Genomic DNA, 21,818 nt, shown 5'->3' on the forward strand with positions numbered 1-21,818 from the left:
AGTTCTAAATCTTATTTCTATTCTGACCAGTGGTTACCCCAATTTTTTAAAACAAATATGTTTAAATCACTTTGAAAAAATGTTGGCATCAAGAATTAATATTTGTAAAGATCCAAACTTGGGAAAAGCTGAAATATTGGGCTCATTTTTATTCCACACTCTTCCCATCCTCATCTTCCTAGATTCTGATGACATCATCTTGAGTTTTAGAAACTCATTTTATCGTGCTTTTTTTTTAAAAGCCTTTCGTAATGAGTCACATAGCCTCATGATCAACAATTGTTTAGACGAAGACGTAAGAGCTCCTGGTTTCTCTTCTAACCAGTTTTCTGTAGCCAGTGCCCGTGCCCTTAACTCCACATCCAGATTTATTTTTCACTTTGCTGGAATATATCCTTAATTGGGGTGACAGGGTGATTTCTTGGTTGGTTGTTTTTGTTTGGTTTTTGGAGAAAAGTCCTGTGTGGGTGGGGCCCTGGATCTTGATGTTACCTGGCCCTTGTCTGTGCGCCAGGTGGGCTGGGGACTGTGGATGTCTGGGCTCTGCCCTACCCCAAGGACACGTCAAGACCTCCATGCCACCCCTCCATGGTCACCCTTTGTCACAGAGCCAGTTTGAGTTTCTTTCCTTTCTAGAAGGTACCTCCTTGTTTTCTCTCCTGTAGCGTTACATTTATCTATTTTCCCTAAAATTCAGGAATTTCAACAGATCAAGCCTAGGTGTGTGGCTAGTTTGTTTGAGTTTCTTTCCTACTTACTACCCTGAACCCTCTGATCTGGATTGTTGAGTCTTCACTTCTGAGAAGTTTCCTTCTGTCCTGTCACTTCTGCTAGAAGCATCTTCTCTGCCCTCTCTGTTGTCCCTGAAAATGCTGCTGAGCAGAACTCACAGGCCTGTGACCAGTGTCTCTCCTCTCATCTGATGTGCTTTTTTGACTGTACTGCATTCTAAGAGAATGCCTGACTTCTCTGTCACCATCTCAGGAGTGAACTGTTTTCCCCGCAGAGCAGGCTCCCCGGGAGCTCATGCCTGGCCCACTTCCCTGCACCACGGCCGCCACACGGCTCCGTCTCTCGCTCTAGTTCTCCTTTCTGGGAGAGTGACTCCATTTGGGGCTCGTCATCTCTGTTGGGTTTTCAGTGGCTGCATTTGGGGTTCCTCATGTCTGTTGGGTTTTCAGTTCTCCTTTTGCATACTGAGAGAACAACTTTCTAGTGATTGGAACTGTCTAGAAAAGTTTCCTGAAAGGAATTGAGCTCCCCTGACTGGAAGTGTTCAGGTTGGAATTGGATGGACACTGTTGTTATGGACACGGTGATAGGGGATCTGGCTGAAAGGATTAACCCACGTGATCTCCAGGTGTCTTCTAAACTCGAGATCCTACGGAGTGCAGTTTGCTTGTTTTTAAATTCTCTGTGCAGATGACTGTAATGGTACAGAACAGTTACCTATTGTATCAATGACACTTTTGAAGGTTTTTAAAAATAATAATAGTTATACTTCACTGACTGCCGTCCTCAGGCCATCTCCTGGGCATGCATGTGCTCAAGTCAGGAGCCAGATTCTTACATGCTTCCCTGAATCCACGCCGCAGCCCTGTGGGCCGGGCCTGCCGTCACCCTTCACAGTGGAAGCAGCCGCAGCCGGCAGACACCACGGGGCTTGCAGCTCACAGCCATATTCCACTGTCCATAGGACAAGTACAGCTTGAACCCACATCCCACCTTTCACCACCCCAAGCCTTGCCTCCCATGGACGAAGATAGTGCACGAGAGTACCTTGGGGCTCCCCCAGGAGCTGCTTCAGGAAAAGGAGGAGCTGGCAGGATCACTGTGAGCCTCTCAGCCCCACTCCCCCGGCTGCTCCCCTTCATCCACATCCAGTTAGCATCTCCTGCCCATGTAGCTCTCTGGACATGAGCCCACCTCACTCAGGACCACAGCTCTGAGGCTCCTTCCACAGCTGGTGTTTTAAAACCCTGAGGTCTCCTTTGAGAAAGGACTGTTATGTGGCCAGAGGTACTCTGTGTAAAGCCCTCAGCACCTGGCTGGGGTTAGTGGACAACCAGGACAAGGCACTTCCGAGCTGGCAGAGAAAGCCTGAGAGCAGCCCTGGGGAGTGGGCTGGAAGGGTCAGGAGAACCCAGCCATCTTGCTCTGTACGGATTCTAATGGCTTGTGTTTATTTCTCTGTCAGCTCAAGGGCTGCCCTTAAGACTATCACAATGAAAGGCTCAAAGGTGCTCTGCTCTCAGCTTAAATGGCAGGTTGGTATTGGACCCAGAGGGGCTCAGAGGCTCCCTCCTTTGTTGCATGGCCTGTATCATCCTCACTGGGGGTGCTGTGCACAGTTTTCCTTATACTGTAACTTATGCCCAGGTCTTGACTCTTTCTTATTTGCAGAATAAAGGCCACTTTCAGTCGAGATTGTAAGTACACATTTTCCTTGATCCACTAATGAATGTCTGATAGTTTCTATAACATGAACCCACAATAACCCTAAAATATCCATTAATCATTATGTATATTATTCATTTTTGATTACCCTACTATATGAGGAACCTATTGGAAAATACCTTTAGGGTAGAAATAAGAAAAAACATCAATGCCAGCTCTTCTGAGTTTTTTAATTGTAGCAGTTATTAGGCCAATTCACAGTTTCTCTGTATTTTTGCTTTAAAAGTTCTGATTCAGCACACTTAATTTACAACAACAGAGGGATTCTCGTTACCAGCCAAGTTGTTCTTGCTTTTATTGGTTTCTGTACCGTGGCCTGGGATTAACTCATTACCCTAGTTCCCTCTTTGCAGGCTGGAAAGATAAGCATCTCACTCACGTCAGCCCCCACACTGCACTGGCCTCAGGGACTCGTAGACGTATGCACTTATGACCATTTAGGGGCTTTCTGCCCCAGAAAAAGCGTATGGTTAGTATTGGAAGCTCGGGCTATTTTCTTTTTGCCTTGTTTCCTCCATTTTTGTTTCAAGATGGGACTTGATTTAACTTAAAATATAAAAAATATTTTGTACTATTGGGATCTTATATTTTTTGTTAATCATTTAGTTTTAGTGAAAAATATTGTAATTCTAAGGTTTAAGTATCATTCAACAGTAATCCTTTATTTTGATGAGAAGTAGTGGAATTGCAAAGGAAGATAATATAAGCGTTATCCATTTGTTTATGAAAGATTCAATTCCATTATGGTCAGAGATTCCCCAGCAGTTTAAATGGACACCCTCTCTTCTAGCCATTCCCCCACAAAAGAAATCCTTCCTGATTCTGTCTGCTTGAAGGGTGTGACCTTGAACATGCTCCTGGGGCTGCTGCCTCTACAGAGTGACAGCTCAGGGACCTGCAGGAACTCAGAACATGCAGGCAGGTGCTGGAGGTAGGGCAGGTGTGCTGGTAACACGGATGACCTCAGTTCCACTGGCAAAACTGTGCCACAGGAGAAACCTGAGCGTGTGGTAAAAACCACCCCAGCAGCAATCAGTAAATGCAGGAACAGTGACCTCAGGAAGACATGAGGCTCCTACCAGTGCCTGTGATGAGGCCAGCCCAGCCCTGTGTGTGGTTAGGGCACACCTGACCACCCCGACAACCAGGGAAGGACGGTGTTGGAGCTCTGAGTTCTTGGCATGAGGACATGATCTTGGCTGATTGTTTTCCTTCAGACCTTCTGCAGAATTGAATGCACATCAAAGAAACAAGCAGAAGAAACCATGCCAGCTACTTGTATTGAATAAAAGTATTTTACTTACAAACTTGGATTATCAAACTTATGAGGAAAATAACACAAAAGAGAAAGATCTATATGAGAAAACAGAACAACTGAGAGAAAGAAACAATTTAGAAAACAAGAGAAGTAATGATAAATCTTATTAGTATGTTATTTAGTAAGTGCTGAAATCAAATATTAATTTGAAGGTCTAGAAAATATTCAGTATTTTTTGAGTGTGCAGTGGGCATGGTTCTGGGTGTTGGGATTTTGCAGTGAACAGGACAAACAAAACCTCTTCCTCATGGAGCTTTTGCTCTGATGAGGGCAGGGGGATGGTGAAGTCAGATAAGTCTCAGATAACTTGGAACAGAAAGGCAGAATTATGGGAAAAGCCTTCAGAGATGTGGCAAGTTATTCAGAAGGCCCAATGTTTATTTAATAGCATTTCAAAAATAGGAAGTAGGGAGGAGGAAATAACAGAAGAAAATTCCTCAGTACAGAGGAAAACACAAATATTGGAGTTAAGTGTATGCACTGAGTACTGAGCAGGATTAATGAGAAAAGTCTACGCCCAGCACATCCCGTTGCAGTTTCAGAACACCAAGGACAAAGAGAAGATCCTAAAAGCTTCTAAGTTAGCTGCAATACGTTACAGATTCATATAACCCTTATCAGGACACCGGAAGTCAGAACGGAGTGATGAGATGACTTTCTGGTTCTAAAGAGAAAATATTTTTATTGTAGAATTTCCTACCCAACCAAATGTTAATCAAGCATTGGGACAAAGTGATAATTTTTAGATAGTCAAGGATTCAGAGGACATACACTTTTGGAGGAAACAAAATGACTTGAGGATACTCTAGCAAAATGAAAAAGACATCTAAGAAAGAGAAAACTTGAATTTAAGAAAGAATACCTTATAAATCCAAAGTACAATTGAAAAGGATAATTCACAGCAAGCCTGAAAAGTAATTTCCAAATTAAAAGAGAGATTCATATTAGACAACACTAAAAAGAATGTTTTTAGAAGAAGGTGAATTTATTTTTAATGAGTAGCCTAACTGAGAAGTGGAATGCTCTGAATGGTAGGGTGAAAGCCAACACTTCTTTTGTGGACAAAAAAAAAAGAAGGTAAAGGAGAGTGGAAACTCCAGGGAACATAAAAAAGCTATTCAGGAAAGGAATGGCTCAGACATGAAGCAAACAAAACTAAGGCATGATTTTGAACAATTCTGGAGAAGCAAAACAAAGAGACTCCAGTATAAGTTTGTGCTTGGAGGGGTGTACTGAGGAGCACAGGCTTGGTGGTGGTGTCAGCACTGTTTCTCCTGCAAAGTCTGTCACTTTTGAAATGTTAAAAAAGCAAAAACTTGTCTAATTATTAGATCAGACAAGAAACCAGAACTTAAAGTACTGACTATTTAGAATACACATGTCAAAAATGGTGAATTGGAGCCCCACTTACCCTTAGGAGATCATGGCCTTAAATGAATAGAAAAAAATAAGTGAACTAAGCCTTTCTTTTCCAAAATTGGGAGGGAAAGCACAACAAAGCTAAAGAGGAAATACAGGAAGAAGGAAGGAAATAGAAGTGAGACAGAGGGGGACGAGGAAGGAAATGAATGATACAGGAAAGAGGAAAAAAGATTAAGATTAGTAAAACTGGCCAGGCGTGGTGGCTCACATCTGTAATCCCAGCACATTGCGGGGCTGAGGCAGGCGGATCACCTGAGGTCAGGATTTCAAGACCAGCCTGGCCAACATGGTGAAACCCCATCTCTACCAAAAATACAAAAATTAGCTGGGCATGATGGCGGGAGCCTGTAATCCCAGCTACTCAGGAGGCTGAGGCAGGAGAATTGCTTGAACCCAGGAGGGGAGGTTGCAGTGAGCCAAGATCGTGCCACTGCACTTCAGCCTGCCATCTCAAAAGAAAAAAAAAAAAAGTAAAACTAAGAGAGACATTGACTTCAAAGAACAGTAAAACAGATCTACCACTGCCAGGGCTATCTAATCTAATATCAGATAAAACAAAAGTAACGAAGTGGAAATTGAGGGATATCTGCAGATGTGGAGGAGGGTACAGTCCCACTCCTCATTGCAGTTTCCCTCTCCAGGAGGCCAACCAAGGTCGGAAAATACTATAGCACTTAGAGAGAAAGAGCACATTCACATAATTTTGACTACAGTATATTCTTGTAATTGTTCTATTTTAATATTACTTATTGTTGTCAATCTCTTATTCCTATTTATAAATTAAACTTTATCATAGGTGTATATGTATAGAAAGAAAACATAGTTATTTAGGATTTGGTACTATCTGTGGTTTCAGGCATCCAGTGGGGGTCCTGGAATGTATCAAGATTTCAAAAGAATTCTTTGTTCAACTCCGATACCGATACTTATAAATTTGAAACTGTCAACAGCAACAAAGAAAAAATAAGAAGATGTAAATTATCAAAGTTAACCCAAAAAGAAATACAATATATAGCAAAGGAAATTTCCAGAGAAGACATTGAAAAGGATGAAATTGGAAACCATCATTCTCAGTAAACTATCGCAAGAACAAAAAACCAAACACCGCATATTCTCACTCATAGGTGGGAACTGAACAATGAGATCACATGGACACAGGAAGGGGAACATCACACTCTGGGGACTGTTGTGGGGTGGGGGGAGGGGGGAGGGATAGCATTGGGAGATACACCTAATGCTAGATGACGAGTTAGTGGGTGCAGCGCACCAGCATGGCACATGTATACATATGTAACTAACCTGCACAATGTGCACATGTACCCTAAAACTTAAAGTATAATAAAAAAATAAAATAAAATAATAATTAAAAAAAAAAAAAAGAAAAGGTTGTCCACAAATTACCTTCCAACAAATTCACAGATGGTTTAATCTGTCTATCAAAGAACATGTAATTCTGCCTCTCTATAAACTTTCCAGGCCATAGAAAAGAGCAATTGACCTAATCCAAATACCAAAACTGGACAAAACGCAAGTAAAAAGAAAAACCACAGAATTACCTATGACTATAGATGCAAGACTCCTAAATGAAATACTATAAAATCAAATTTAGCAATATGCCCAGGAACCTAAGTATAGTTTCATTTTATACCTGTTAGTATAGTTTATCCATGAGAAGGTTATCAGAAAGGATCCGTATCATCTCAGTGCTTTACAGAAGTCAGCATGTGTTCATGAATATGTATGCTCACACATGCATGTGTGTGTATACACGAAAAGAATATGCATTCAAATGGCAAAGCTCATCTAGGAAGGAAGGATTGTTTTGGGAGAGTTTAAGAATCTATAGCGTCTTTAAGAATTACTCAGCCAGGCATGGTGGCTCATACCTATAATTCCAGTGCTTTGGGAGGCTGAGATGGGAGGATCACTTGAGGCCAGGAGACCATGCTGGACAACATAGCAAGACCCTATCTGTTAAAAAAAAAAAATTTAGCTGAGTGTGGTGGCATGAGCCTGTAGCGGTGAGAGGATTGCTTGAGCCCAGGAGTTCAAGGTTGCAGTGAGCTATGATCGTGCCACTGCATACCAGCCTGGATGACAGAGCAAGACCCTTTTTCTTAAAAAAAAAAAAGGGGGGGGAAAGACTCATGAAGGATTTTTTTTTTTTTTTTTTTTTTGCATTTTGTTTTTTAAGACAGTGGCCAGGGTCCTGCCCAAAACCTACCCAATCAGAATCTCAGAGGTAGGATTCAATGTGCTTATTGTTTAAAGCTCATATCTGATTCTACTGAACATATCTGCTTAAGAACTACAAAATATATAGTGGCTGTCTCTGGGTTTTATAGCTTTAATTTTCTTTTCTAAGGTTTGTGTGAATTTTTGGAATTGTCCATAGTGAGCAAATGTTATTTTTTTAATGAGAACAATTTTTTTTATTTTTAAATTATCTTTAGTGTCTTTTCACAACTTTATTGAGGTATAATTGGCATATGATAAACTGCATATTTAAAGTATACAATCTGATAGATTTTGGCCTATGTTTAGGTCTGTGCAACCATCACCACAATAAAGATAATGAGTATACTTAATCCACTTCAAAATTGTCTTAGTACTCCTTCATAATCCCTCCCTCTCCCCGATCCCCATTCCCATCTCCAGTATGTACCATCTGTCTATATAGATGAGTTTGCATTTTCTGGGATTTTACATAAATGTCATCATAAGGTTTGCACCGTTTTGGTCTAGCTTATTTCACTCAGTTTAATCACTTTGAGATTGATCTATGTTGTTGGGTTTATCCATAGTTCATTCCTTTTCATTGCTAAGTAGCATTGCACTGTGTGGATAAACCACAATTTGTTTATCCCTTGAAATATTGATGGATATTTAGGTTGTCTCCAGTCTTTTAATATTATAAAGCTGCTGAGAACATTTCTGTACAAATCTTTGGGCGCTTACTTCCATTTCTCTTTAGTAGATACCTAGGAGTGGAATGGCTGAATCATAAGATAGGTGTATGTTGAACTTTTTAGAAAACTATTGACCTGTTTTCCAAAATGGTTGTACCATTTTCACATTACCACCACTAGTGTACGAGAGTTGTAGTTCTGTCACTTATATGCCAGCACGTAGTACGAACGGTTGTTTTAGACATTTTAGCAGGTGTTTAGTGATATTCCATTGTGGTTTTAATTTGCATTGCTCTGATGACTAATGAAGTTGAATGCCCTTTCACATGCTGATTTGCCATCCCTGTGCCTTCTTCAATAAACTGTTCAAAACTTATGCACATTTTTACTGAGTTGTTTAACATCTTATTACTGGGTTTTGAGAGTTATTTATATTTTCTAGATACAGATCCTTTATCAGATATATGATTTGAAAAATGCTTTCTCCCAATCAGTGGCTTATCTTTTAATTCTCTTCATAGTGTCTTACACAAACCACATAATTTTAATTTTGACAAAATCTAATTTATAGAAATTTTCTTTGATGGATCATGCTTTTGATATTATATCTAAGAAATATTTGCCTAAGTCAGTACTACAAAGATTTCTTCTTATATTCTTGGAAATTTTACAGTTGCAGTTTTTACATTTAAGACTATATTTCACTTGAGTTCATGTTTGTGTAGGGTATGAAGGATGAACTGAAGTTCATTTTTTGGCATGTAAGATATCCAGTTGATTTAGCACCATTTAGTGAAAGGTTCCTCATTTCTTCATGGAATTGCCTTTGTGCCCTTGTCAAAAATCAGCTGGCATGTATATATACATGTGGGTCTGTTTCTGGACTCTGTTGTTTGCCTTTAATCTCTTTGTCTAAAGGCCAGTATTACATTGTCATGATTACTATAGTTTTATTATAAGTTTTGAGGTCAGGTAGAGTTAGTCTTCCAACTTTGTACTTTTTCAAAGTTGTCTTGGCTGCTTAGGTCCTTTTTGTATTTCCATAGCAATTTTATAGTCCACTCATCAGTTCTACATCCTTATTGCACTGGTTAGGACCTCCAGTACAATGTTGAGTAGAAGTGATGACAGCAGACATCCTTCTCTTACATGTCATCTTGGGGGAACACATTCAGTCTTTCACCATTAGGTATGATGTTGGCTGTAGGATTTTTTATTGTTGTTTTTTGTTTTAGAGACAAGGTCTCACTCTTTCACCCAGGCTGGAGTGCAGTAACGTGATCATAGCTCATTGTAACCTGAAACTCCTGGGCCCAAGTGATCCTCCTGTCTCAGCCTCCTGAGTAGCTGGGACTACAGGTGCATGCCACCATGCCTGGTTCATTTTTAAATTTTTTATAGAGACAGTGTCTTCCTATGTTGCCCAGATTGGTCTTGAACTCCTGGCCTCAAGCAACCCGCCTGCCTCAGTCTCCCAAAGTGCTGAGATTATAGGAATGATCCACCATATCTGGCTGCTGTAGGTTTTTTACAGATGTCTTTATCAGCTCAAGACATTTTTTTTTCTATTTATAGCTTACTCAGCGTTTTTAATCAAGAATGTATGCTGGATTTTGTCAGATGCTTTTTTTCTGCTCTTAGATGACTGTTGTCATTGCAGTGACTTGGGCCTATAGTCCCAGCTACTTGGGAACTAAGGCAGGAGGATCACTTGAGCCCTGGAGTTTGAGGCCATCCTGGGCAATGTAGTGAGACCCCATCTGAAACAACAACAACAAAAAATGAGATGAGCATTTAGTTCATTTTTCAGTTTGCTAGTGGTGACATTAAAAAAAAATTAAACCAACTTTGCATCTTGGGATAAACGTTATGTGGTTATTATGTGCTATTCTTTTTATATATTGTTGGATTCAGTTTGCTAAAATTTCATTTAGAATTTTTGTATTTATATTTGTCTGTAGGGATATTGGTCTATCATTTTAGTTTAATGTCTTTGTCAGGCATAAAATGAGTTGGGGTGCATTTCTTTCTCTTCAGTTTTCTGGAAGAGTTTGTTTGGATTTGGTATTATTTCTTTAAATATATGGTTAAATTCACCAGTGAAACCACTGGGCCTGAAGTTTGCTTTGTAAGAAAATTCTAACTACAATTTATTTTTCTATAATAGATTTAGGGCTATTCATGTTATCTGTTTTTATCTTTTTTCTTGAGTAAGCTTCAGTAATTTGTCTTTCAGGGAATTTGTCCATTTCATCTAATTTGTCTAATATATTGGCATAAAAGCATTCAGAATATTCATTTTAATATCTGTGATATCTCTAATGATATCGTCTTATCCCTTATATTGATGATTTGTATCTTCTCTTGTTTTTTTATGATCAGTCTAGCTGGAAGTTTTTCAATTCTGTTCATCTCTAAGTGCCAACTTTTAGGTTCAGTGATTTTTGTCTTTTGTTTTATATTTCAATAATTTTTACTCTGACTTTAATTATTTCTTTTTTTTCTGCTTACCTGGTGTTTCAATTGCCCATCTTTTTGTAGTTTTTTAAGGTGCTAGTTGAGGTCATTGTTTTAAGACCCTTTTTACTGCTTTTGTAGCATTTAAAAATTATGATATGTTTTCATTTTCACTTATATTAAAATACTTTGTCCCTTGGGTTATTTAGAAGTCTGCTATTTAGTTTCAAAATACTAGGGATTTTACAGAGATCTTTCTGTTGTTGGTTTTTTAGTTTCATTTAATGACTTCAGTCCTTTTAAATTTATTAGACTTGGTTTTATGGACCAGAATATGATCTATCTTTATAAGTGTTCCACAAAACTTGAAAGAATGTGAATCTGCCACTTTGGGGTAGAGTGATCTGTAAATGTTGATTAGGCCAAGTTGTTTGATTATACTATTTATTTTCTTTTATATTCTTACCGATCTTCTACTTGGTCTATCAGTTATTGAGAGGCAGGATTGAAAATCTCTTAGTTATAATTGTACATTATCTATTTCTTCCCCTTTTTTAGAGTTTTTACTTCCTGTATTTTGTAGCTCTGTGATTAGATGCATAAAAATGTAGGATTGTTGGTTTATCTTAATAAACTGACCTCCTTTACCATTATATGATGACCCTCTTTATTTCTGGTAATAGTGTTTGTTCTGAAATTTGTTTTGAGATTAATATAACCTCCTCAACTTTCTTTTGATTAGTGTTAGCACAGTGTATCTTCTATCCCTTTATATTAAAGTACTTTATCTTAAAAATGTTTCTTATAGACATATATTTATATATATTTATATGTTTGGATCTTGCTTCTCTCTCCCACCATGGACAATCTCTGCCTTTTCACTGAGGTACTTAGACCATTTACATTTATTGTGATTATTGATATTATTAGGTTTAAATTTCATCTTGCTATTTATTTTCTACGTGTTTCATATGTTCTTTGTTCACTTTTTCCTCATTTTCTTACTGCTTTTGCCTTAATTGGGTGTGTTTGATGATTCCATTTTGACTCCTTCTTGACTTTTGAGCTGTAACTTTTGTTAATTTGGTGGTGGTTTTTAGGGTTTATAGTATGCATTCTTACCACGATCTCCCTTCAAGTGATATTATACTACTTCACATATAGTAAAAGAACCTTACAACAGGATACTTTCGTTTTTCCATTCCCAACCTTTGTGGTATTGTTTTCAGACACTTTTGCATATGTTAAAAAAATCCACATCTTATTATTATTATTTTCATCTTAATAATTATCTTTTAAAGGAATTTAAATAATAAGAAAAAAACCTCTTGTATATTTATCCATGTAGCTATCATTTCCAGGGCTCTTCATTCTTTGTATAGATCTGGATTTCCATTTTGGTATCATTTTTTCTTCTGGCTGGAGGACTTCCTTTTACATTCCTTGTAGCACAAGTCTTCTGATGATGAATTATTTCAGCTTTGGTATGTCTGGGAAAGTATTTTGCTTTCATTTTGAAGTATATTTTGCTGTACAAATATATTTCTGCTGGAATGGCAGGGTCCTTTTTCTCCTTTAAGCACTTTAAAGACATTGCTTCCCTGACTTGTTGTTTGCGTTGTTTCCAGTAAGAAATGTGTTGTTATCTTTATTCCTCTGTGTGTTTTTTGCTCTGGGTTTGCTTAAGATTTTCTCTTAATACTAGTGTTGAACAATTTGTTCTGTTGTGCTTTGGTATAGTTTTATTCATGTTTCTTGTGCTTGGGATTCATTGAAATTCTTTAATCCATGGGTTTGTTGGTTTCATGAAATTTGGAAATTTTTTATTCATCTTTCTTCAGATATATTTTCCGTTCCCCCTTCTCTCTCCTCACCATCATGAAATCTAATTACACATATTTCACCCTACCTAAACCTGCCCCATATCACTGATTTTCTGTTCTTTTTTTCTCTCTTTGTGTTTCATTTTTGGTAGTTTCTGTTACTGTGTCTTTAAGTTCACTAATCTTTTCTTCTGTGGTTTCTATTCTGTGGTTAGTCCCATCAAGTGTATTTTTTATCTAATACATTGTAGTTTTCCTCTCTAGAAATTTGGCTTAGGCCTTTTTGTATCTTTATGTCTGTATCTTCTATATGTGAATGTCAGGCACTTTTCCATTCTCTCAGGAGGCTGTTTCCCAGCCTTGATTGAGTAACATGCCTACTCTGATCAGTGCTCCACAGGATATTCAAGGACACCCTCTGCGTATCTCCAGGGCTCACTCTGTCTGCATGTCTCTTCCTTCCGGTACTCTGTCTTATGAAATCTGGCTGACTTGGTTTCCCTTGACTCTCAATTCAGGGGATCTGCTACACTCTGCCTGGGTTCCTTACTCTGAACAGTGAACTGTCATCTGGGTTTTGATATCTCTCCAAGGGAGGGATAAATGGTCATTGAAAGCAAGTGAGCATGGTGACGGGGTGGGGGTGGCCTCCACAGGGCACGAAGTGAGTTGTACTGAGTCATCTGAGAGTGCAGTGTGCTGCTTCTGGCCAGTGGGCTTGACAGTTCAGTGTCTGGGTTCAGAATATGAGTCTGCCCATGTTCTAAGCATGTTCTAAAGATTCATATCCCAAATTAGTTTTGATTTTGGTGGCCTATAACATCCATGTGATATGAATTATCAAGCTCAATATATAAATGCAGATACATGTATTCAATTCCGAGTTATGCAAGTGTCTTTTTAAAAACTTTCAACCCTGCAGAATTAGCCTGTGATTAGTTAAGATGAGATCGTTTAAACACAGCAAGAAAATAAGTACAAGGGTACTTCAAAAAGTTCATAAAGTTAAAAGATAAAAAAATGTTTAAAGATATAAACATTATTTCTCAACATAAGCTCCATCAAATTCAAGACATTTTTGTAAGTGCTGATCCTAGCCATTTAGATTGTCCCTGAAGAACTGAATGGTGGCTGGGTGAGGTGGCTCATGCCTGTAATCCCAACACTTTGGGAGGCCGAGGCGGGAGGATCATGAAGTCAGGAGATTGAGACCATCCTGGCCAACATGGTGAAACCCCATCTCTACTAAAAATACAAAAACCAGCTGGGCATGGTGGCACGCGCCTGTAGTCCCAGCTACTTGGGAGGCAGAGGCAGGAGAATCGCTTGAACCCGGGAGGTGGAGGTTGCAGCGAGCCGAGATCGCGCCACACACTCCAGCCTGGCAACAAGAGTGAGACTCCGTCTCGAAAAAAAGAACTGAATGTCTTGGGAGTTTAACCATGTCAGTGCAGTCTTTCTTACATTATTAACTGAAGAAAAATTCCTTAAGCGTGCCCCTTAAGGAATTTTTGAGATTAGGAAACAAAAAGAAGTCAGAAGGAGCCAAATGAGGTGGATTTGCAACCACCATAAGGTGGACGGCTCATGATTTCCTCTCGAAACCCTCACACAGTTGCCCTTGTTTGATGAGGGGAATGAATAGGCGCTTTGTCATGGTGAAGGTCTCTGGCGAAGCTTCCCCAGGGGGGTTTCTGCTAAAGCTTTGGCTCACTTTCTTGAAACACTGTCATCATAAGCAGATATTACCATCCTTTGGCCCTCCACGTGAACCCAACAAGCAAAACGCCTTGAGCATCCCCAAAATGCTGCCATGGCCTGTGCTTTGGCCAGTCAGCCTGTGCTTTGACTGGGCCCCTTCTGCCTCTTGGTAGCCTTTTTTTTTTTTTTTTTTTTGGATTATGCATTTTCTTCAGGATTGTCTTTGTAAAAGCTATTTTTATCTCCTGTTTGATGTTTGTTCTTGCTTCAATTTTAGCAGAAGTCATGTAGCTCTGATAGGAGCGCTTTTCAAACAGATGTCTTAATCTTCTTAGTGCCTCAAACTAGATCCTATTCAGACATGTTTCAGCAAGTTTGTACAAGTTTATTTTGGTGCCAAAAAATTTTGAAATCCATGAGGTTTTTTCATAATAAGCATTTTCTATGAACTTTTTCAAGACTCTTGTGAACCATTTCAAGACACTTGTTAAGAATTAGGGTTTCCTATTGCATCATGGATGTCACACATGCAAAGCCACGTGACCTGAACATGCCTGGCCTCTCAGTGGCAGGGGAGCACATGCAGGCATGAGCGCCAGAGGTGGTGTGATACAGGAGCAACCCCCACCTGCACGACCTCATGGGACCCTGCATTAGTCTCAGAAGTGGCTCCCACCCATCCACCCTCAGGCTGCCAAGGTTCCTGGCTCCGTCAGTGCCAGAGTGAGAAAAGACACACTTGTCAGGAAGTCTCATGATTTCAGGTTTCTGTCAATCTTCTGCCCACCTGCCCTGTCAGACAAGTGCATACCCGTGGGTCAGTTCTGCTTTCTCAGCACTGCTCCTATTCTGGTGGCCGTGGAAGAGTGTGAGGCCACTGCCACGGCAGATGCACGCTCAAGTCTGCGTGTATTCCTCGGCAGGCAGAATTCCCCCACCACGCACTTCTGTGGCCATGTCTGAGCACAGTGTGCCACCCCTGGCTGCTCCCTCCCTGGGGGTGAAAGCGGGCTTCACACCACCTTCCTGTGTCTTCCGTTTCAGGCATCAGCAATGCAGAAGCACGGCAGCCAGGGAAGGCCCCCAACTTCAGTGTCAACTGGACGGTAGGCGACTCCGCTATTGAGGTCATCAACGCCACGACTGGGAAGGATGAGCTGGGCCGCGCGTCCCGCCTGTGTAAGCACGCGTTGTACTGTCGCTGGATGCGTGTGCACGGCAAGGTACTGAGGCGCCCTTACCGCAATGCGCCGGCTCCACCTCCCCAATAGCTTGTCTGTCCTCACACCTACTGTTCCTTAAATTGTTTCATCATGTCATCATGCACAGCTTCCGAAAACGATCACTTGGAATGATTGTTCCTTCAGATTGTTTTAGCTTAGAAGTGTGGCCACGTCCCTGAAACCTTAATGCCATCTGAAAGGCAGCTCTTTTCCTCCCTGCTGCAGGGTAACACCCACTGCCAGGCCACTGTGTGTGGTGGAAACGTCTCTTACTCTCAGATATTGAAAGTCATTATGCAAAACGCAGGGCCAGTCACCCTGCTGTCCCCTCCTTCTCAGCAACATAAAAATTGCTTGGATTCTGATAACCCTCCAGTGGAGTTTTTAAACCTTTTGAATTAGCTGTGGGGCCCTTTTTTCCCCAGAATAAAACTTTATATAGTAAGTCAGGGTATTACTAGTTTGTGTGTATTCTTCAGTCAAGTAGATGGCATCTATTTATTCTGAGACCAGCATTGTGCACTGGCATGGGAGGTATAGCCAGAAGGGACAGTGCCCGGGAGGGTCCTGTTCACCAGGGGCAGCACCCAGGCCAGCTGCCACAAGTCCAAGGTCCACACAGAAGGAGTTACTGGCCGCATGAGGGAAGGCCTCCGAGGTCATCAGGGTGATGACACACATAACATCCGTGGTGCTTCTTAGAGTTAAAAATGAAACTTGAATCCACTACTGGTGGTTTCCCAGAAGCATGTCTTCAGAACTCGGGGGTCTGTAGCTGCCTGTTTGACCAGCAAGACTGGAATGTGGCGATAACTCAGCCCTTAGGAGACGCCGCACCTTGTTCTGTGTGAAGCCGTTCCCTTGGCAGAAGGCGCCTTCCTCTGGGTTGCTTTCCCCCCAGAAGCCAATGCAGTTCTGAAGGCCATGTTTTGGTGTCTTATTAGGTGTTATTTTCATCAGTTACAGCGTCAACAGTTGCATTTGTCTTTTTATCCTTTCACAGGTTCCCTCCCACTTACTTCGCTCCAAGATTACCAAGCCCAACGTGTACCATGAGTCCAAGCTGGCGGCAAAGGAGTACCAGGCCGCCAAGGCGCGTCTGTTCACAGCCTTCATCAAGGCGGGGCTGGGGGCCTGGGTGGAGAAGCCCACCGAGCAGGACCAGTTCTCACTCACGCCCTGACCCGGGCAGACATGATGGGGGGTGCAGGGGGCTGTGGGCATCCAGCGTCGTCCTCCAGAACCTCACATCTGAACTGGGGGCAGGTGCATACCTTGGGGAGGGAGTAGGGGGACACAGGGGACCACCAGGTGTCCACGGTTGTCCCCAGCATCTCACATCAGACCTGGGGCAGGTGCGCAGTGTGGGGAGGGGATGGGGTGCGTCAGGGCCCAGCATCGCCGCCTGGCATCTCTCTGCCGCAGCATTTCCCCTTCTGAACCGTCCAGTGACTGCTTTCAATCTCGGTTTACGTTTAGAAATTGAGTTCTACTGAGTAGGGCTTCCTTAAGTTTAGGAAAATAGAAATTACTTTGTGTGAAATTCTTGAATAAATAATTTATTCAGAGCTAGGAATGTGGTTTATAAAATAGGAAGTAATTGTGTCAGGTCACTTTTATGCCACATTATTTTAATTGCAAAAAAGCATCTATATATGGAGGAGGGTGGGAAAATAGAGGTAGGAAATAGTAGCCTAAAGGAAATCGCCACACGTCTGTCTAAACTTAGGTCTCTTTTCTCCGTAGGTACCTCCCTGGGTAGTTCCACACACTAGGTTGTAACAGTCTCTCCCTGAGGAGCAGACTCCCAGCATGGTGTAGCGTGGCCCTGTCACGCACATGGGGTCCCGCAGCAGTGACTGTGTGTCCTGCAGAGGCGTGACCCAGGCCCCTGTAGCCCTCAGCCTCCTCTAGAAGCTTCTGTACTCCTTGTAGGATCAGATCATGGAAAGCTTTTCTCAGTTTACTTCTAAGTAATCACAGATAAAACATGGCCAGTAACCCCAGGCTGGCCATTCATTCAGGTTTTTTAAAGGATATTTAACTTTTATGGACTAGAAGGAATCACGAGGGCTACTGCACAATACATGGCCTAAGTTCCCTCTGTTCCTTCCTCTGCATCGAATGGATGTGGGTGACCGGCCGAAGGCCTTCACAGGCTGGAAGTAGAATGATTTCAGTAGATACTCATTCTTGGAAAATGCCATAGTTTTAAATTATTGTTTCCAGCTTTATCAAAGACATGTTTGAAAAATAAAAAGCATCCAAGTGAGAGCTGGTGAGACCACGTGCTGCCGGCGTAGTGTAGGCCAGACATTGACAGTCCTGACAGGGGAGCTCAGGGCTGCCCAGCACCCAGCGTGCACGGGACGGCCCCACGACAGAGGGAACCAGCCCGGGAGGTCAGGAGCGCGGCGGGCGAGGGCCCTGTGTGGACCACCTCCACCAAGCTCAGAGATTTGCACCAGGTGCCTTGTTGCCTCCGCTCAGGATGAAAGAGGAGCTGAGAGAAGTGCTCTGCCTGCCAGTGCAGTGCCCAGCTCCAAGGCTCTAGAGGGTGTTCAGGTGGGTCTCCTGGGGCCATGGGGAGAGATTGGTGCAGACCTTACCCCACAGCATACACCTGCCACAGCGAAATCCAGGGTGTTGGCACCTGTGTGTCCGTGATGAGCCTAGGAAACCAGAGCAGGGGCAGAGGGGCGTCATCCTCCCACCGGACGCTGGGAGCTCAGACCCCAAAACTGAAACACCATGGCTTCGGTGGGGGGTGTGCCTCCTGATGTCGGGAGCCCCATCCACGTGTGTCCACACAGATCTCGTCGCAGCGTGGCAGGAAGGGGTGCTGCTTAGGGCTCATTGTTGGGGACATGACCGGGTTCAGCGGCTAGAACATCTGCCCCACAGCAGCCTCCTCCTCCACCGAAGAGGGTAGTTGTCTCCCTGAAGCAGTCACAGCAGGCGTCTCTGCCGCTCCGTCACCACAGTGGGGTTTTGTTCAGGCAGATCGTGCTGCAGAAGGAGAGGGGTCTGTTGTCGCTGGCCTTCCCCCAAGCAGGCTCTTGCACACTCTAGAAAAAACGCCTTGTAAGTCTGTGCATTTTTATTGTCTTGATAAATTGTATTTTTTTCTAATGGGGATTGGGAGATGGACTTAGTTTTTAAAAATACGTGGATTTTGGTTACCAAGTTTAGTGTTAATATATTCCATATACATACAAAACTACCCGGTATGTCTGGCTTTTCCCTTCTGTCAGGTAATAGCTAAAGTCAGCATGATTGCTCCCTGTACCACCCCAAATAAGTGAGTGCCTCACCTTGTGGGGCCTGAGCAGCTGCCTTGAGACCATGTGAGGAGGCACCTTTCCGGGGTGGACTCGTGTGGCCTTGAGGACAGGCACAGGGCACCCTATCCCAAGCCGTCCAGGCAGGAGGAAGGCAGCCAAGGCAACTGGGTTCGGGGAGCCCTGGGCGGGGTGGCTTTTGCGGGGAGCTGGGTTCGGGGAGCCCTGGGCGGGGTGGCTGTTGGGGGGAGCTGGGTTCGGGGAGCCCTGGGCGGGGCGGCTGTTGGGGGGAACTGGGTTCGGGGAGCCCTGGGCGGGGCGGCTGTGGGGAGGAACTGGGTTCAGGGATCCCTGGGCGGGGTGGCTGTTGGGGGGAACTGGGTTCAGGGAGCCCTGGGCGGGGCGGCTGTGGGGAGGAACTGGTTTCGGGGAGCCCTGGGCGGGGGGCTGTACAGGGGCGGCTGTGGGGGGGAACTGGGTTCGGGGAGCCCTGGGCGGGGCAGCTGTTGGGGGGAACTGGGTTCGGGGAGCCCTGGGCGGGGGGGTGTAGGGGGGCGGCTGTGGGGGGGAACTGGGTTCGGGGAGCCCTGGGCGGGGCGGGGGGCGACTGTAGGAAGGAACTGGGTTCCGGGAGCCCTGGGCCGGGGCGGGGGGCAGCTGTAGGAAGGAGTTGGGTTCAGGGAGCCCTGGGCGGGGTGGCTGTTGGGGGGAACTGGGTTCAGGGAGCCCTGGGCGGGGCGGCTGTGGGGAGGAACTGGTTTTGGGGAGCCCTGGGCGGGGGGGTGTACGGGGGCGGCTGTGGGGGGGAACTGGGTTCGGGGAGCCCTGGGCGGGGCGGCTGTGGGGGGGAACTGGGTTCGGGGAGCCCTGGGCGGGGGGGTGTAGGGGGGCGGCTGTCGGGGGGAACTGTGTTCGGGGAGCCCTGGGCGGGGCGGCTGTGGGGGGGAACTGGGTTCGGGGAGCCCTGGGCTGGGGCGGGGGGCGGCTGTAGGAAGGAACTGGGTTCCGGGAGCCCTGGGCGGGGCGGCTGTGAGGAGGAAGGTGATGTGCAGGGGACCAGAGGCTCTGCACTGCTCCTAGGACAGCTCATCTGTAATCAGAAAAAAAATAAATAAAATACAGAATGCTGACTCCTCCCTGAGACAGATCAGGGAACTTAGCACTTTAATCCCTCCCTTCTGAGCGCTCGGTGTGCATTAGACTATAGCTGATTCATTGACGTGTCATTTTGCATCCAGTGTCCTTGATGTGGGTTTTAGAGACTTAGCAGAAAATTCGACACAAGCAGGAACTTGATTTTTTAAGAAAAAATATTACATTTTGAGGACATTTTGACAAGTAGGGGAAGAGAGGGCTTCTGTTTTGTTTTGTTTTGAACTAAACCTGAAGTATTAATTCCACAAAGACACTGTCCCTCAGGACCACTCAGGTACAGCTCTGCCAGGGACAGAGTCCTGCTAGTGGGAGGTCTCAGGTGGGGCGGTGTGTTCTGTGCCATGAGGCAGCGACAGGTCCAGATGGATGTCGTCACCACCTTCCTCAGCTCTCATCACCTGGTCGTAGGCCAGGCCCACCTCTTCCCAGCAAGGGACGCCAAAGAACTGCAGTTTTTATTCTGAGTCTTAATTTAACTTTTCATCATCTTTTCCTATTTTGGAGAATTTTTTGTAATTAAAAGCAATTATTTTAAAATGTGCAAGCCAGTATCTCACAAGGCGTGGATTTCTGTGGAATTTATTTTTATTCAAATAACCATATTTATCTCCAGGCTGTGGAATCGCCACTTTCTTTGTGAAGACAGTGTCTCTCCTTGTAATCTCACACAGGTACACTGAGGAGGGGACGGCTCCGTCTTCACATTGTGCACAGATCTGAGGATGGGATTAGCGAAGCTGTGGAGACTGCACATCCGGACCTGCCCATGTCTCAAAACAAACACATGTACAGTGGCTCTTTTTCCTTCTCAAACACTTTACCCCAGAAGCAGGTGGTCTGCCCCAGGCATAAAGAAGGAAAATTGGCCATCTTTCCCACCTCTAAATTCTGTAAAATTATAGACTTGCTCAAAAGATTCCTTTTTATCATCCCCACACTGTGTAAGTGGAAAGGGCATTGTGTTCCGTGTGTGTCCAGTTTACAGCGTCTCTGCCCCCTAGCGTGTTTTGTGACAATCTCCCTGGGTGAGGAGTGGGTGCACCCAGCCCTGAGGCCAGTGGTTGCTCGGGGCCTTCCGTGTGAGTTCTAGTGTTCACTTGATGCCGGGGAATAGAATTAGAGAAAACTCTGACCTGCCGGGTTCCAGGGACTGGTGGAGGTGGATGGCAGGTCCGACTCGACCGTGACTTAGTTGTAAGGGTGTGTCGGCTTTTTCAGTCTCGTGTGAAAATCCTCCTGTCTCTGGCAGCACCGTCTGCACTTTCTTGTTTACTGTTTGAAGGGACGAGTACCAAGCCACAAGAACACTTCTTTTGGCCACAGCATAAGCTGATGGTATGTAAGGAACCGATGGGCCATTAAACATGAACTGAACGGTTAAAAGCACAGTCTATGGAATGCTAATGGAGTCAGCCCCTAAAGCTGTTTGTTTTTTCAGGCTTTGGATTACATGCTTTTAATTTGATTTTAGAATCTGGACACTTTCTATGAATGTAATTCGGCTGAGAAACATGTTGCTAAGATGCAATGCTCAGTGTTCTCTGTATGTAAATCTGTGTATACACCACACGTTACAACTGCATGAGCTTCCTCTCGCACAAGACCAGCTGGAACTGAGCATGAGACGCTGTCAAATACAGACAAAGGATTTGAGATGTTCTCAATAAAAAGAAAATGTTTCACTACTCTGGTGTTGCTGAGACTTTCTTTTCCTTTCAAATTATTTCTGCCCTTGGCTCCACTAGCAGGCCTGGGGATGGACACCCACATGCATAACCTGAAAAGGTGGCTGAGTCCCGCCCAAGAGCTGCAGCTCTGCCTCCACGTGGTCTTGTCACCTGCTGTGCTTGCACCAGTGCTACTGGAATTTCCCCACCTTGGGACAGTCTCCCCTCAGTCCCCACCCCTGTTAGATTCTTGATTTCTTCACTGTCTTCCTGGAGAGCGTGTTGGCGCCTCTCCTATATATAAGGTGGTGTAGAGGAAAAGTAGGCAGCTGCCCCACTCCCATCCTGCATATAAAATGGATGTTGACACATGCCCGTGTGACTCGTTACCCTCACGTTACTTGT

General features: G+C 43.8%; 1 protein-coding gene across 23 annotated transcripts in view; it reads left to right on the forward strand.

Annotated features, from left to right (window-relative positions):
* Positions 1 to 21,431, forward strand: part of ADARB1 (adenosine deaminase RNA specific B1) — a 156,952-nt gene extending 135,521 nt beyond the window's left edge. For 13 of the 23 annotated variants that reach the window (XM_063803361.1, XM_063803357.1, XM_063803350.1 and 10 more), the window contains 2 exons: positions 15,132 to 15,310; positions 16,314 to 16,900. In XM_063803361.1, coding sequence (XP_063659431.1) covers positions 15,132 to 15,310; positions 16,314 to 16,493 — 359 coding nt within the window. In that variant the 3' untranslated portion in view covers positions 16,494 to 16,900. 23 annotated transcript variants of the gene reach the window in all.
* The last annotated feature ends 387 nt before the right edge of the window (positions 21,432 to 21,818 follow it).

This window comes from Pan troglodytes, chromosome 22, assembly GCF_028858775.2.
Source record: "Pan troglodytes isolate AG18354 chromosome 22, NHGRI_mPanTro3-v2.0_pri, whole genome shotgun sequence".
In the NCBI taxonomy this organism is placed as follows: domain Eukaryota; kingdom Metazoa; phylum Chordata; class Mammalia; order Primates; family Hominidae; genus Pan; species Pan troglodytes.